Source organism: Cryptomeria japonica, chromosome 8 (assembly GCF_030272615.1).
Source record: "Cryptomeria japonica chromosome 8, Sugi_1.0, whole genome shotgun sequence".
In the NCBI taxonomy this organism is placed as follows: domain Eukaryota; kingdom Viridiplantae; phylum Streptophyta; class Pinopsida; order Cupressales; family Cupressaceae; genus Cryptomeria; species Cryptomeria japonica.
This window is the reverse complement of record NC_081412.1, coordinates 148604300-148618878: the sequence shown is the minus strand read 5'-3', so window position 1 is coordinate 148618878 and position 14579 is coordinate 148604300. Positions and strand designations below refer to the sequence as shown.

General features: G+C 33.5%; 1 protein-coding gene across 1 annotated transcript; it reads right to left on the bottom strand.

The window, feature by feature from the left end:
• Nucleotides 1–10180: 10180 nt before the first annotated feature.
• On the bottom strand, nt 10181–14349 carry LOC131031568 (laccase-17-like). Its single transcript, XM_059210095.1, has 6 exons — nt 14141–14349; nt 13884–14035; nt 13343–13587; nt 13116–13244; nt 11356–12300; nt 10181–10626 (listed from the first exon to the last, which is right to left on the bottom strand). Exons 1-6 carry the CDS (start codon nt 14267–14269, stop codon nt 10496–10498), a joined length of 1731 nt encoding a protein of 576 aa, XP_059066078.1. The 5' UTR covers nt 14270–14349; the 3' UTR covers nt 10181–10495.
• Nucleotides 14350–14579: the final 230 nt, after the last annotated feature.

Below are 14579 nucleotides of genomic sequence, written 5' to 3'. Positions count from 1 at the left end.
AAATATGATGGGAAGTTAGATTCAGATGAATTGATGGATTGGATCTTGGAGATGGACAAGTACATTGATTTTGAAAAAACTACAGAAGAAAGGAAGGTGAAATATGCATGTACTTGGTTGAAAGGTCATGCATCTCCTTGGTGGGAGAATTTGCAAGTTGATAGACAAAGAAGAGGTAAAGAAAATATCAAGACATGGGATCAAATGATTGCTAAGTTGAAGTCAAAGTTTATGCTAGTTGATTATCAAGTGAATCTATTCCGAAAGTTGCAAAATTTGAGACAGAAGGAATCTAGTGTGAAAGAATACACTGAAGCATTTTACAAGTTGAACATTAGATCTAGACATGTTGATGATGAAGTTGAACAAGTTGCAAGATATTTGAATGGATTGCGGATGTCTATACAAGATGAACTTAGTTTGATCAAATTGGAGAATGTTGAAGAGGCTTACCAGTATGCCCTTAAGGCAGAAGAGAAGTTAAACAAAAGACATGAGAAGAAGTAGAGAGGTAGAGGTGGAAGGTTTACCGGAGGAAGATTTCAAGGCGGAAGAGGATATATGAGAGGTAGAGGAACCTGCACAGATCAAAATAAGGAGAAGTCCAAGTGAAAAAAGAAGGTAACTCATACTGGAAGGATGATAGAAATTTCTACCGGAGGAGAGAACAGAATGGCTACCAGAATGATAATTTTGGAAGACAAGACAAGAGAACATTTAGAGGAACTTGATATAAGTGTGGAGGAGAAGGACATCATGCTTTCGAGTGTAAGAAGACAAAGAATACCAAAAGAGAAACAGTGGAGGAAGAAAACCCCACCGGATCAGATAATAAACCAAAAGATGGAGAATTGTTGATGATGAGAAGAGCTTTGTGTCATACCAGACGAGATAAAGAGCCCTTGTAGAGGAAGAATTTGTTCAAGACCAGATGTAAGGTATCCGATAAGTGTTGTAAAGTTGTTATTGATAGTGGTAGTTTAGATAATCTTGTTTCAAAAGAGATGGTGAATAAGTTGAATTTGGAGAGATTGAAACACCCTAAGCCTTATCAGATAACATGAATTTGGGATGAAGATATGTTGTTAGTAAGTGAAGAATGTTTGGTGAAATTGAAAATTAGGAATTATCATGATGCAGTCTTGTGTGATATTATGCATATGGATATTTGTCATCTTTTGTTGGGTAGACCTTGGTAGTTTGATAGACAGGCAGTACATATATGAGGAAGAATACATACACTATTGTGGCCATTGGGACGAAGCAAACCTTGTTGCCTTTGGAGGAACCTTTGAAGAGTGAAGTCTGTACGAATGCTAGAATCTGTTTGGTAGATGGATGGAAATTCCTAGATGGATTGAGACATGAGAATGTGTTTTTTGCCTTAATTCCTAAGAAGACTGAGAATCTGGAGCATGAGGAGGAATAACCGGAAGAGATAAAAGATTTTTTGACAGAATATGAAGACATCATTTCAGATAATGTACCTGATGGATTTCTATTTGTGAGAAGTATCAGTCATTGCATGGACCTGGTTCTCAGAGCTAGTTTGCCTAACAAAGCTACACACTAGATGACATCGACACAAAATGAAGAACTGAATAGACAAGTGCAAGAGTTGTTGAAGAAAGGTTTGATCAGGGAAAGTATGAGCCCTTGTGCAGTACTAGCAATATTAGCACCTAAGAAGAATTGAGAGTGGAGAATGTGTATTGATTCCAGAGAAATAAACAAGATCACAGTGAAATACCAGTTTCCTTTTCCTAAGATGGATGACATAATGGACTGTTTAAGTGGAGCAAAATACTTTAAAAAAATAGATTTGAAGAGTGGATATCATTAGATCAGGATCAGAGAAGGAGATGAGTGGAAGACAACATTCAAGACGAATGAAGGACTATATGAATGGTTGGTGATTGTTGAGTGGCCTACACCGAAAAGCATTGGAGAGGTAAGATCATTTCATGGATTGGCTAGTTTTTACCGTAAGTTCATCAAAAATTTTAGTTCAGTTTGTAACCTTATGACTGATACCATGAGAGAAGATCGGAAGGAATTCAAGTGGACCACCGGAGAAAACAAAAGTTTTTAACTAGAAGCATAAAGTGACCGAGCAACCTATGTTATCTTTATCAGATTTCAATAAAGTATTTCAAGTGGATTATGATGCAAGTGGAACAACAATAGCAGCAGTCTTGAGTCAAGAAGGGAGAGTAGTACAACTTATTTAAGTGAGAAATTGAATGATGCTCGGAGGAAATATTCAGTGTATGATGGGGAGTTTTATTACATAGTTCAAGCCTTGAAGAAGTGGAGACATTACCTATTGCCTAAGGAGTTTGTGTTGTATACAGATCATCAAGCTTTGTAGTATTTGAATAGTTAGAGTAAGTTGAATTAGAAACATATGAGATGGGTAGATTTTTTGCAGAGTTATACCTTTGTGTTGAAGCATAGAAGTGGAAAATCTAACAAAGTTGTTGATGCATTGAGTAGGAGAAGGAATTTTCTGACAAAGATGAGAGTGGCAATATTAGGATTTGAGGAATCGAAGACCTTGTATTTGATGACCTAAATTTTGCAAAACCTTGGAAAGCATTTAGAGAACTGGTTATGATAGACAGAAACAAGTGATTGGATTACTTCATTCAGGATGGGATGTAAGGTGAAACTACAAATCATAATCCTTCAATGTAAGGAAAATTCATGGATGTTAGCCATAATATCTCTCTCTACTTAATAAAAAATATATATTCATATAGCTCCCAATGTACTTCAATTCTTAGTAAAGGGCTTGGTAGCTAAGTTAGCAATTAAAAGAACCATAATCACCTATAGAACATAAAGTTTTCCAAATATAAAAACAACCATTAATATAGCATATAATAAACCTCTTTCATGATAAAATTTGGGCAAGTCCTCATATACACTCAATTTTTTTTTCAAAATTGGAAATTCCATACATTCCTAATGAACCTATGAAATAAACATAGGATGTAGTAAATTGAGTGAAAGAATAAATCAAACATGAAAGCACATTTGATCTAGACATAAGTTTGTTATCGCGTTACTTGTAATATCAACAATTATTACATCACATAATAGGCTTGTAAGCATTAAAAATGATAATAGCATGGTAAGTATATGTGCTATAGAGATGCATATTTAGGCTGGAAGGTTAATTAAAGATCAACTTTATGCTATTATTCATTTAATCATTTGTACTACAATTATGGATAACAATGGTAAAAATAATTTGTATCAACCAAAAATCTATAAATCCATACAACGTTATATGTTGATAAAGTATAAAATATATCCAATAAAGTCATATAGGATTTCCATATAAGCCATATGAACTTAGAATGTCACATATCTATAATACAAAACATATGTTCATAAATACTATATAGGCATACAACATAGGACCCTAATCTAGTCATTTAACTATAGGGGAAGCAAACATATCACAAGATATCTTTGGTTGTTGAGTGGATGGAGATGTATATCATGTAGGTGCCTTTCAAGTTTTTCCACTTGACCTCCTCTCTAGACTTTTCTTTAACTCCACCTGATACAATAAAAAGTATAGACATTAATATATAAAAAAAATATATTTTAGATTGACACATAATGGAATAATCACTTATTGCATACAAATAAATGGTGTTCATCCACAACATGGACATGTTCATTATTTTAAGTGACAAGTCCCTCCTGTAAGCATCATGATAAAAATTAAACTAAATACAAGTATCATTAAAATTTTAAATATTATACTATTAAAAGAACAAATGTAATGTTAAATTTACTAAGTTGTCTCATACTTCTATCAAAGCAGCTAAACTTGTTACTATTGCACAACACCATGCTCTATTGTGGTATGAAAACTATGAGGAGTCTCTAATGTCAACATCTAAAAATTAAATAATATATGTTGTTCAATTACCAAAACTATCTAATTGGTTAACAACAACATTAATGAATAACTTGCTTACCTGGGTGTAAGTCTCTTGACGAACTTCACTATGAAGTGTCAATATTGAAGATCCAACATAAAAATATTTGGCATCCAAAATAAGTAATGAGAAAATCATTAACATAAGGTTCAACTATTCACATATGATAATTATATTTATGCATTGGTTATATACCTGTGGAATCAACAAAGTCATGAAAAAGGATGTTGCGGGAATGCTGCAAGTATTATGAATACTTTGACCCTATTTTTATCATAATCATTTACTAATTTAGTTATATTCTTATATTTCAAAATAAAATTTAATAAAAAGTGAAATGAAATTGTAATTAAATTCACTTGAGTATTAATGTTGAATGCTTCATTCAATAAAGTTTATGTCATGACAATAATTTTTGTAGCAGATTCCTCTTGTACACATGCATGCTCATTACCCTCAAGATCATAAGTGCAAAGAGACCCACAAGATAAAAAAAAGTGAGCTAAAACTTAAGGCCTAGGAGAACCCCCTTCATCACCTTCTTCTAGAGGCCTAACTTATTGTATATAGGTATGAGTGAGTGAGCTGATAGAGTCTAAAGTTTTGATGATGCAGGAGCATCCCCGATTCCTGGCAATCTTGCATCAACCAAAAATATTTATTTTTCAGTTTGTTTTCTGTTTTGCAGTTTCAACATTCCTTTCTATATTTTCTTGCATTGGCTCACTGGATCTTGTGGAGCTGGATTTTGATTGAGGACACGATCATCTTCCTTATTCCTAAACCGTTGAGCATTTAGATCATTTCATGGCAAGTTATTGATTTCGGATTGTGAGACATTTTTTTGGCACCGAAACCGCTTGGATCTATTTGCATTGGTGAATCTATCGAATCCTTTCCGTAGCTTGCAGAGCCCAGTTCGTTGATTTTGATGTTTGTTGGCATGTAGTCAACCTTCCCTTTGATCCACACATCATCCTTTGGATTTTCTGGAGGAATCTCCTTGGCGAAGGTTGACCTCTTGGTTTTACACATTTGATGTTGTTCTTTGACATTTTTCCCTTTTGGGATGACTGGATCCCCTTGGATCGTATAAATCATTGTAATTGACCATTAGAATTCAAGGGAGGAAGTCAAATAGAACATAGAGGATAGATCGTAGATTTAGAGGTTCGGAGTTGACCTGTTTGGTAATTGAGCATATATGTGGTAGACCAGTGAGCGAAGCTTTTAACCCGAATGTTACCGGTTGCTTGTAATCATTTTTCATGATCTAATACATTCAGTTCTACATTGTCTCCATTATATCCTCTTGTTTCTGTTGTGTTTACTCTTGTTGCCCAGACCAGATTGATCTCTTTGAGGTCCCTCCTAATTGGTGACTGCACCATTTGACTTCAACACTCTCCTTCACAACAAAAGGAATAATGACATGCTCCACCATAGGTCTGTTGGCAATTGACACTCATTCGGGTTATAGGTATTGTCATTGATGGCAACACACTTCATGGAAGATCCGGTAATCAAGGTAACCAACATTCATATCACCAACATTCAGAGAACCGACAGGTGTGTAACCGGAAAACTTGGAACCGGTATTCTAAGGCCGACATAGGATATTGTTACAAGCTAGGGTCACCATTGCACAAAAAGATTGACCTATCAATGCCCAATACAACCACTACACTTATAGAATCCATAGGAGGCTGTTAAACCATGTCACAAATCCCTACGAGGGATGTTGGTCCACTGCCAACAAGATTGATCTAGAAAACATGGAAGCGGAAACAATCATATAGTTTTATATTTATATTTTGTTTGGGCCAACATGTCTCTTATCTTTTGAAATATGATTGTAAGCCAACACAAGGCATTTATGCTTATAAATATAAATGGGTATATAAGTCAGTCCGGTTAGGTCATTTTGGATATATAGATGCGATAGGTTATGTGATGTTATGTGAGTGAGATCTTGATCAACAAAATGTAAATGTAAAGATTTATAGTCAGTCTTGGTTATTTGTCTAGAGGATTGGAGAACAATCTAAGTTACTAGTAAGGGAGGTTATAATATAAAATGATACAGATAGTGCTTAAACTGGAACTCATCTAGCATGTCAGATGCACATCCAGAGTTCAGATTTTATTTGTAATTCAATTTTTTGGATATGTAGTCAGTGAGGCTCCTTTGTAATGAGCAATGTGCTCTAGGTAGTGTGCCTTCTTGTATGTGCATGCCTCTCATGTAATATTTATTCATTTTGGCTAGTGGATAGATATTGTGGGTCACCAATCCCACCGTGGTTTTTCCTCTTTGAGGTTTTCAACATATAAATCTTTGTGTTATGGTGTTGATTCCTGTGGTTTCATTGCTATTACTTGTTGTTACTTTCTTTTATGCATACCAGTTAATAAGTGAATTTCATAATAAGGCTAAAAATACTCTAACTGGCAAAACATTGATTCACCCCCCTCTCAATGTTCTTGGATCCCAACAAGGGTTGGCCAAGGGTCCTGGTGGGAGGTTTGGGTCACGTTATTCCCCACTCTATCATGTGAGGAGGCCCCACCTGTATCTCGGGAATCTAGATAATCAAAATAGCTTAGGATCTCGTTGAGGACAAACTCACAATAGAGTTTTTTAATAAAAAAATGGGGTACCTCATGAATATTACATGGAGGGTGATAAAAAACCATCCACCACCTTTCCCAAAAATTATTCTTAATCCCTTAACGATGGTACCAATGGATAGGGAACCCCTTGCATCTAGGGTGTAAAGGTCACGAGGTCCTCACTTAGGGAACCTAGGTTATAATATGTGTGTTCATGGCATACTAAATAATCCCCCTATTTTCAAAAAAGATTGCCCTAAAATCATTTTTTGTCATCCCCTCCCAATACACAACCCAAATTAAAAACCCCCTATTTTGACTATATATTGCATTTTTTCATAGCTCGAATTAAAAAAACCCCTATTTTCACCAAATAGGCAATATATTGAGCTTATTTTTTGAGATATTAAAACCTCCAATATGAATGCACGTGATATAAAATTTCCTAGCCAATGAAGCCCTCATGGTAAAGGTTGATTTGTTTAGAGATTTGTGAAAAGGGCACACAAGTCAAATTTGTTAATTTTCTTTTTCTTCACTCCCTCATATGATAGTTTGTTAGCATAAAATTGTCTTTGTTCTTCCTTTTTATTGGACCAAAAATTTATTTTCCTACTCATTGATTCTATATGATTTATGATAGATTGCAAAGAATTAGCAAGGCTTGTCCTATGAAAGTTTGTTCTAGTAGGATCTTTTAGCCTTGTGATCAATTCCTCAAGTTGTTTTTGGTTATTTTCTATTTGCCCTAATGTGTTTTCTTCTGTACCTAGATGGGATATCTAGGGATTGCAGAAGGTTCTTGATGTGCTTGTTCTTAAAGAGGGACTTCATGAGGAGGTGATTGAGTGTTGTCAACACTTTCTTATGGAATCTCAATTCCTGGCAATTAAAATAAATTTAGATGAAGAAACCTAGTTTAATCTACAACTTAATAAAAAAATGACACTAAAAAATAAAAAATGCATACCTCTTTGAGTTCTTCATTTTCATGGTGGCATTTTAGTGAAGAATAGGTAAATTCAAGGGCAAAATACAAATTCTTCTTTTGGCAAGCATAGGTCAAAGCAGTAGAAAAACATCTAAAATGCATGTTTGCAATAGAATGAATGATAAAATTCCAAAATGGAGATTTAAAGTTGTATTTTCCTCATTTTGGCATGCACCAAATAGGGCATGTGCCTTATTTGTTACATGCCAAATGTGTAATTTTGAATTTTTTTGAAGTGTTGCACCTTTTTGGTACCACAACTTCGTGCATTCACCCTTTGTATAGATAAAAATTAAATCAATGTTAAAGTATTGCAATTTATCAAATTGACCTATGGGCTTGATCATCGTCAATGAAGGTGGTTTCTTTTTTCCATTATGCATACAAATTTCCTAATAGTAGGTATGTACAAAGTGGTAAACTATTTTCTTATATCTAAAGGTGTTGGAGTAAAATCATGCATAGAGAATACAATCATACCAATTATAATAAATCTTGGAAAATAAATTGATTAAATCCAAAAGTCTTTCGATTCATTCACCATAGGCTTCTAATCACTAATAGAATCATGATTTATAATTCTCATCTCTTTATCACTACTTCTTAACATCAATATTGACAACAATCCAAATTCTAGGCAATCCCTAACCCTTCTTAGTCATTTTATCATACAGTAATTACTTGGGCTAAATGTTATTACAGATTCTAATCATGAAATTAAATTATATAGATTAAATGTAGGGCTTCTTTATTTCTCTTTCATAAATAGTAACCTTTAATCTTATAAATAGGGGTAAGATCTCCAATCACTTGATTTTAGAGTGATTATCCAATTGATTTACAACTTTGGAGTCTAGATTTTTATATTTAGATATGTTGAGATATTTTGATAATGACTCTACCTTGTATGGGATTCCTAAACTAAATCATTTTCCCTTCATCATGTGGTCAAACTCATCCTCATAGAACTCCATTTTAGTGGAAGTTATATGGCATTTGTTTAATGAATAGATTTCACAATTCACAATATTTGTTGACAACATTTCCTAATGGAAATGACTTGACTTGGCATTTTACATTTTTTTATTAAATATTTACATAACATTAAATGATTTAGTAGTTTATCATCACATTAAATTAGTAAATTATATTTTGGAAAGTCTTAGCATATATTTGTTGTCATTAAGTGGTCCACTTCAATTTATATTTAAATTTATATATAATTATATTTATTTTGATATTTATAGAATTGATAAATTTTTATTCATATAAATATATTATTTTATTGATCAAAGTTATTCAAAATTAAATGATTATGATTAGTAATTGAAGTTGTGATTGAAAAAAGGTAAAAAGTTATCATGCAATATTCTATATCATGATATATAAGAAACAAATGAGCGATTAATAAGTTAAGTGAAGTGACCGATCAAAAAAAAAAGAAAAGTTAAGTGAAGTGTAATTGTTGATATAAGGTAATATTAGATTCACTTGTTTAGACAATTCAAATTAAAAATTATATTTGATTATTTATAGCAATAGAATAAAATTTTGAAGATGATGAAATCCATTAGATTAGATTTCCATTAATTAATTGAGTAAATCATTAGTCCATTTCAATACCATTAGAAAAGATGAGATTCTAGACATTTTTCTAAAAAAATTAAACACTTTTTTCAATGTTAGGTTCATATAACATTTTTAACCTTTTCTTTTTATCTTTCCTTTAAAAACAATTTTATTATTTTTGTACTCTCTAATAAAAATAAATAAATAAATTTATATCATAAAAAAAAAATTCTCTTAAAAAATATTTATTTTCAAATAATATTATAAAATTTAAATCAATATTCATAAAAAAAAATTAAAAAAATAAAATTAAGTAACATACATAAATCTTAACAACTCAACAATCACATATGATTGATATTTTTCTAAATAAGCCATCACTTCACCTTAAAAATATTTAAATAACAAGCGAAATTCTTGATATATTATTTTTAAAACATAAACCTTATTGATAATTTTTTATATAAATTTTAAGCTTGACCCCATTTCCATCCATTTTTTTTGTATCTTTCTAAGCTATCTAATTCTTCTTCAACCACAAATACTTTGAAACAAACTTACGAAATCTTGCTTAGATTGTGACTTTTTCACTGTATTCAATTTTCTTGTTTCAAATATAGCTCTTAACCCTAAAATTGGGGTGCATTTATTTAATGACCTTTAAGAATAAAGAAAAAGATATATCCACGTATAGAAGGGAATATTGCTTATTCATACTATGTGAAAGACTAACATATTTTTTTAGTGATATTTTACCTTATTATTGGTGGAGAATAGTTGAGCAAAATTAAATAATAAATCTAAGTCATTAGCCAGGATTGTGACTGAATCCTTTCGACAAAATTAGTTTATATGTCTTCGTTATGCCATGTCTTATCAATGTTTAATCGTACACTGTTTACGTTTACTGTTATCACAGGAAGTGACTAAAGCATATTAATGGCCAAAGTTAAGTGTAATGTTATGTATTTCATTTATATATAAAATTAATAAATATTTATTTTATTTTCATTAAGAAAATTTTCATAATATATAAATGTAGATAGAATTGAAAAATATTATTTTATCATCTATTCATTTTCTTATTTGGAGATCGATACAAGCTTCATTTTTAGGACCTAAGACCTCTACTTTCTATGGAGCAACTTGATCAACTCAATTATGTAAGACGTACAAATGCAAATGATTTCTAGTGGACCTTATTTCACCTAAAGTTGAAATCACAACATACCAACTAGACCCTATCACATTCGCTTTGAAATACACTCTTCTATAACAATAAATAGGTCAATGTTGGACTCCAACAATTGGAGAGTAAAAGTATGTTCCTATCTCTAGTGTGACAAGAGAGTATAACAAGTGACTAGCACGAGGGAAGATCTTTTGGAGGAGGAGGGAGAGATCGAGATTTGCCATCTCCATTTAGAACAATCCATGCCATCTTCAATCCCCAGCTTGTATGGACCTCCAAATGGCAATGCATGAACCACACTCCTGCATTTACATCATGTCAATAAGCAATTCTACTCAAATATTAAACAATAAGCATTCTTCTCTTCTATTTCTCTATTATCCTAGTGATGGCTTATGAAGTGTGATCCAAAACGTTGATGCTAAACAAATCTGATTTAAAAAGCTGATGCAAATCAAATCTAGAAACTATATAAGCCGATATCTGTGATCCGAAATTGATGCAAAATAAATCTGATCCAAAATATCAATGCAAAACAAATCTTATATAATTGAATCTAGAAACTACATAAGCCAATATTTGTGATCCAAAATGTTGATGCAAGACAAATCTGATCCAAAATGTTATATAAACTGATATTTATTATCTGAAACGTTGATGCAAAATAAATCCAATCCAAAATGTTGATGCAAAACAAATCTTATATAATTGAATCTAGAAACTATGATATTGGTGATCCAAAGCGTTGATGCAAAACAAATCTTATATAATTGAATCTACAAACTATGATATTGGTGATCCAAAGCGTTGATGCAAAACAAATCTTATACAATTGAATCGAGAAACTATATAAGATGATATTTATGATCCAAAATGTTGATGCAAAATAAATCTGATCCAAAATGTTGATGCAAAACAAATCTTATATAATTAAATCTAAAAACTACGTAAGCTGATATTAGTGATCCAAAAACTTGATGCAAAACAAATTTTACACAAATACATAAAAATGATAACTCAAAATGAAATACCTGGATTATCAGCTCTAAATCGAAGAACGGCCCAACCTCCAGAAGGAATCCCTATTGTATTTCTCTCTGGAGGATCAACCAAATTGAACTTCTTGGGATCACTAGAAGCATTATAATTGCCCACACCCTGCCCAACAATGTAAAAGTTGAAGCCATGGAGATGCAAAGGATGGCTCTCAGGACCCACAATGCTTGTGTCCTGCAGAACAAGCTGGACTGTGGTATTGAAAGGGAGGACTTTGAGATTGGTGTCATTAGTGGGCATTGTATTGTTGGGAGGTGTACCAGTATAGTTAAAAGGAAAAGGTGGGTTGTCAGGGAAAGTGGTATTATAGACGCCATTAGATTGGCCAAAATGGTAAGCTTGAAGAAGAGCCGTGGTGGGCATGACGAAGGAAATGTTGTTAATGGAGGCTGTGAATTTGGTGTTGTTATTGGGGCCTCCACAGGTCTGGTTTTTAGGGCATGGGTTGAGTCCAAGTCCAATTGTGAACATGAAATGCTTGTCCACAGTTTGAGGAACGGGTGGAGGGGTCAGACTTTTTAGTTTTTTGCTAAAGTTGGATGCAAAGGAGGTGTCATTTAGAGCTGGAAGTGTGGGTTTTAGTAGAGGGAAGTTATTTGAGGTTGTATTGGGGAGAATGTATTCTAAAATGGCGGCTACTGTGGAATTATCAAATGTTCCGCCGCCAGTTACGTAGGGGTGGGCTGACATGAGGAATTTGGCGGCGGGTGCATGGGTTTTGGTGGTTAATAGGACGTTGGTGGTCTGGCCGGGTGATATGAGAATTGTGTTGGTTTTGAAGGGCTTTACGTAGACTGCATCTGTTTCTACCACTGTTAGTGTGTGGTTGGCGATGGCAAAGAAGAGTTCATCATTGAGAGCAGAGTTGATTATGCGCAGGAGGTATGTTTTCCCCGGGGTGACTCTCAACTTGAATGTATCTGCATTGTATTCAAAACTCGTTAGAAGATTCATTGTATCCAGAATGCAATTGAATACATTAATCAAAATAATATACAATTTCTTTCTTAAAAAAAAGCTTTTTTAACCAAAATGATTTTGTAAACAAAGTTGATATTACTAATGTTGGAAATAAGTCACAAGTGGCTCAAAGATGGATTGTCCCAAATGAGTTAGTAGTTTACTGGTGGAATACGGATCTTTGGTTTGAGTCATTATTGGTCATGAAAACATCAATATGGTAAAGAACAAGACCAAGAGCTTCAAGCATTCTTTAGAGCGGCTTAAGTGGGCCATTGGAAATAAGCCACACTTAGATCAAAGAGAAAAGATCTTAGATTCTAATACTACTAATTTTGGAATAGTCATTTCTAAAAGGGACAGTAATTCAATGATAGAACATTCTAGCAACAAATGAAAAGGTCCCAAGTTTAAGTCTTAACTGCTCCATAGAAAACTCAACATGGTACCAGAACTAGGCTAAGAACCCGTAACATTCTATAAGGTGGGTGACATTTGATAGAGTGGCTTGTGAAAGCAGTGACTTAAGGTGGGTGTTAGAAATATGAACCCCTAACATTCTATAAAGTGGCTTAAGGTGGGTGTCAAAAATAAATGTTGAACTAATTTTCAACAGACCAATAACTCAATAATAGCCCATTCTAATCACAAATGAAAAACCCTAAATTTGAATCTTAACTGATCCATAAAAAACTCAGACTTGATGACCAAATCAAACAAATTCATTCCTTCACATTCAATTCAAAGATAGGAAAGCTCCTGTCAATGAGTTTACCGTTGGCCGAGCAGTTATACAAGGGGCCAGGGAGGCCGTTTATGGTATAGGCGTCGGATACATTAGGCCCGCCACCAGTTTGCATGGATTGGTTGATGACAGCTTCCGTGTCTGCATTCCACCATTCTCCTGCAAACACAATATTGGTTTTAATCTCATGCCATGCTCTATGTTACCTGGCTGCTAATTATAACAAAACTCATGTTGGCTGAAGTTCTCTAATTTACCAAAAATAATGGGCACTTCATGATCTGGCTTAGGGAATGGATAAGAGGTGTTCTTTTTAGGATAGATTATAATGGGTCCATATACACTGGCTCGCAGCCATGAAATGTGTGCATGCCACCACAGTGTTCCAGTTTGCCCGGTGACTTTGAATTTGTACTTATAAGTCTGCCCATTTTGAATGGGGCACTGAGTTATATAAGCAGGACCATCTGCCCATGCAGATCGCAGTTGACGAATTCCATGCCTGCAAAAGATAAAGATTTGCATTCATTAATTAATGTGGAAAGACATTTTTTACAATAGTAATAATGGGTACAGTAATAATGGGTGCAGTGTAATGGCATAGATTAATAAAAATTATCATTTAACAAATATGATATTTTTAAAATTGTTTTAAACTGATATCTTTCATATTTCTCTATATTCTTTTAGATAGATGTATTTAAGATATCTATACTAATACAATTTAACAACTATTAATTCACTCTCATAATGCAAAAGAACTTAAAATTATGTCGACCACCTTTATTACAAACATACCAATGAATACTAATGTTGTTGGTTACGTGATTTGTCACTTTGATAATCACACGATCACCCTCCCGAGCAACTACTGGGGGCCCTGGAAATTGCCCATTAACAGTGATCAGGCTCTTTGTATTGCAAAGCCGAGTCACATTCTTCAGTTTGATCTGCAAATAACAGAAAAACAAGTCCTCAAATGGCTGTAAATCAGAGCTGTTCTAAGCTTTTATTTCAATGCAAAAGCAAAATGATTACAAACACTTATGACCCACATCGAATTTGTAACGCCTTGTGATCCCTGAATGTTTTCCTGAAACAGTATTGGTCAGAAATAGTACATATACTATAACTGTTAAAAGTAGGCCACCATACGTCCTGAAAGTAGTTACCATTGTAGCCATTTCAGTTTACAGACAATGAGACAGGGAGATCAGATTGAGCTGGAAAAGATAGGTGTTTTCCAGTATTGCTAATCTGAACCTTTTCAAGTATTGTCAGTGGATATATACAGATCAAATCGGTTGTGTGGTCTGGTTAAATGTTTGGTAGTTTGGTGGGCTATATTAATCCATCCAAAATATTGGGTTTTATGACTTTTCAAATCGATTTAGTAAACTTTCAACTTATGTTTTTGTCTTCTGGCGGCTTGGATTTCTCTTCAACTCAGAAGAGAAGATGTAGCAACTGTCGAGTGGTAGTAAAGTAACACAA

Bases quoted from the DNA above. Each gene is read 5' to 3' on its own strand.
- LOC131031568 (XM_059210095.1), bottom strand. From the start codon at position 14,269: ATGGCTACAATGGTAACTACTTTCAGGACGTATGGTGGCCTACTTTTA. The intron at 13,588-13,883 runs GTATGTTTGTAA...TATCTTTTGCAG, and splicing joins AACAACATTAGTATTCATTG to GCATGGAATTCGTCAACTGC. The intron at 13,245-13,342 runs GTAAATTAGAGA...TTGTGTTTGCAG, and splicing joins TGAAGTGCCCATTATTTTTG to GAGAATGGTGGAATGCAGAC.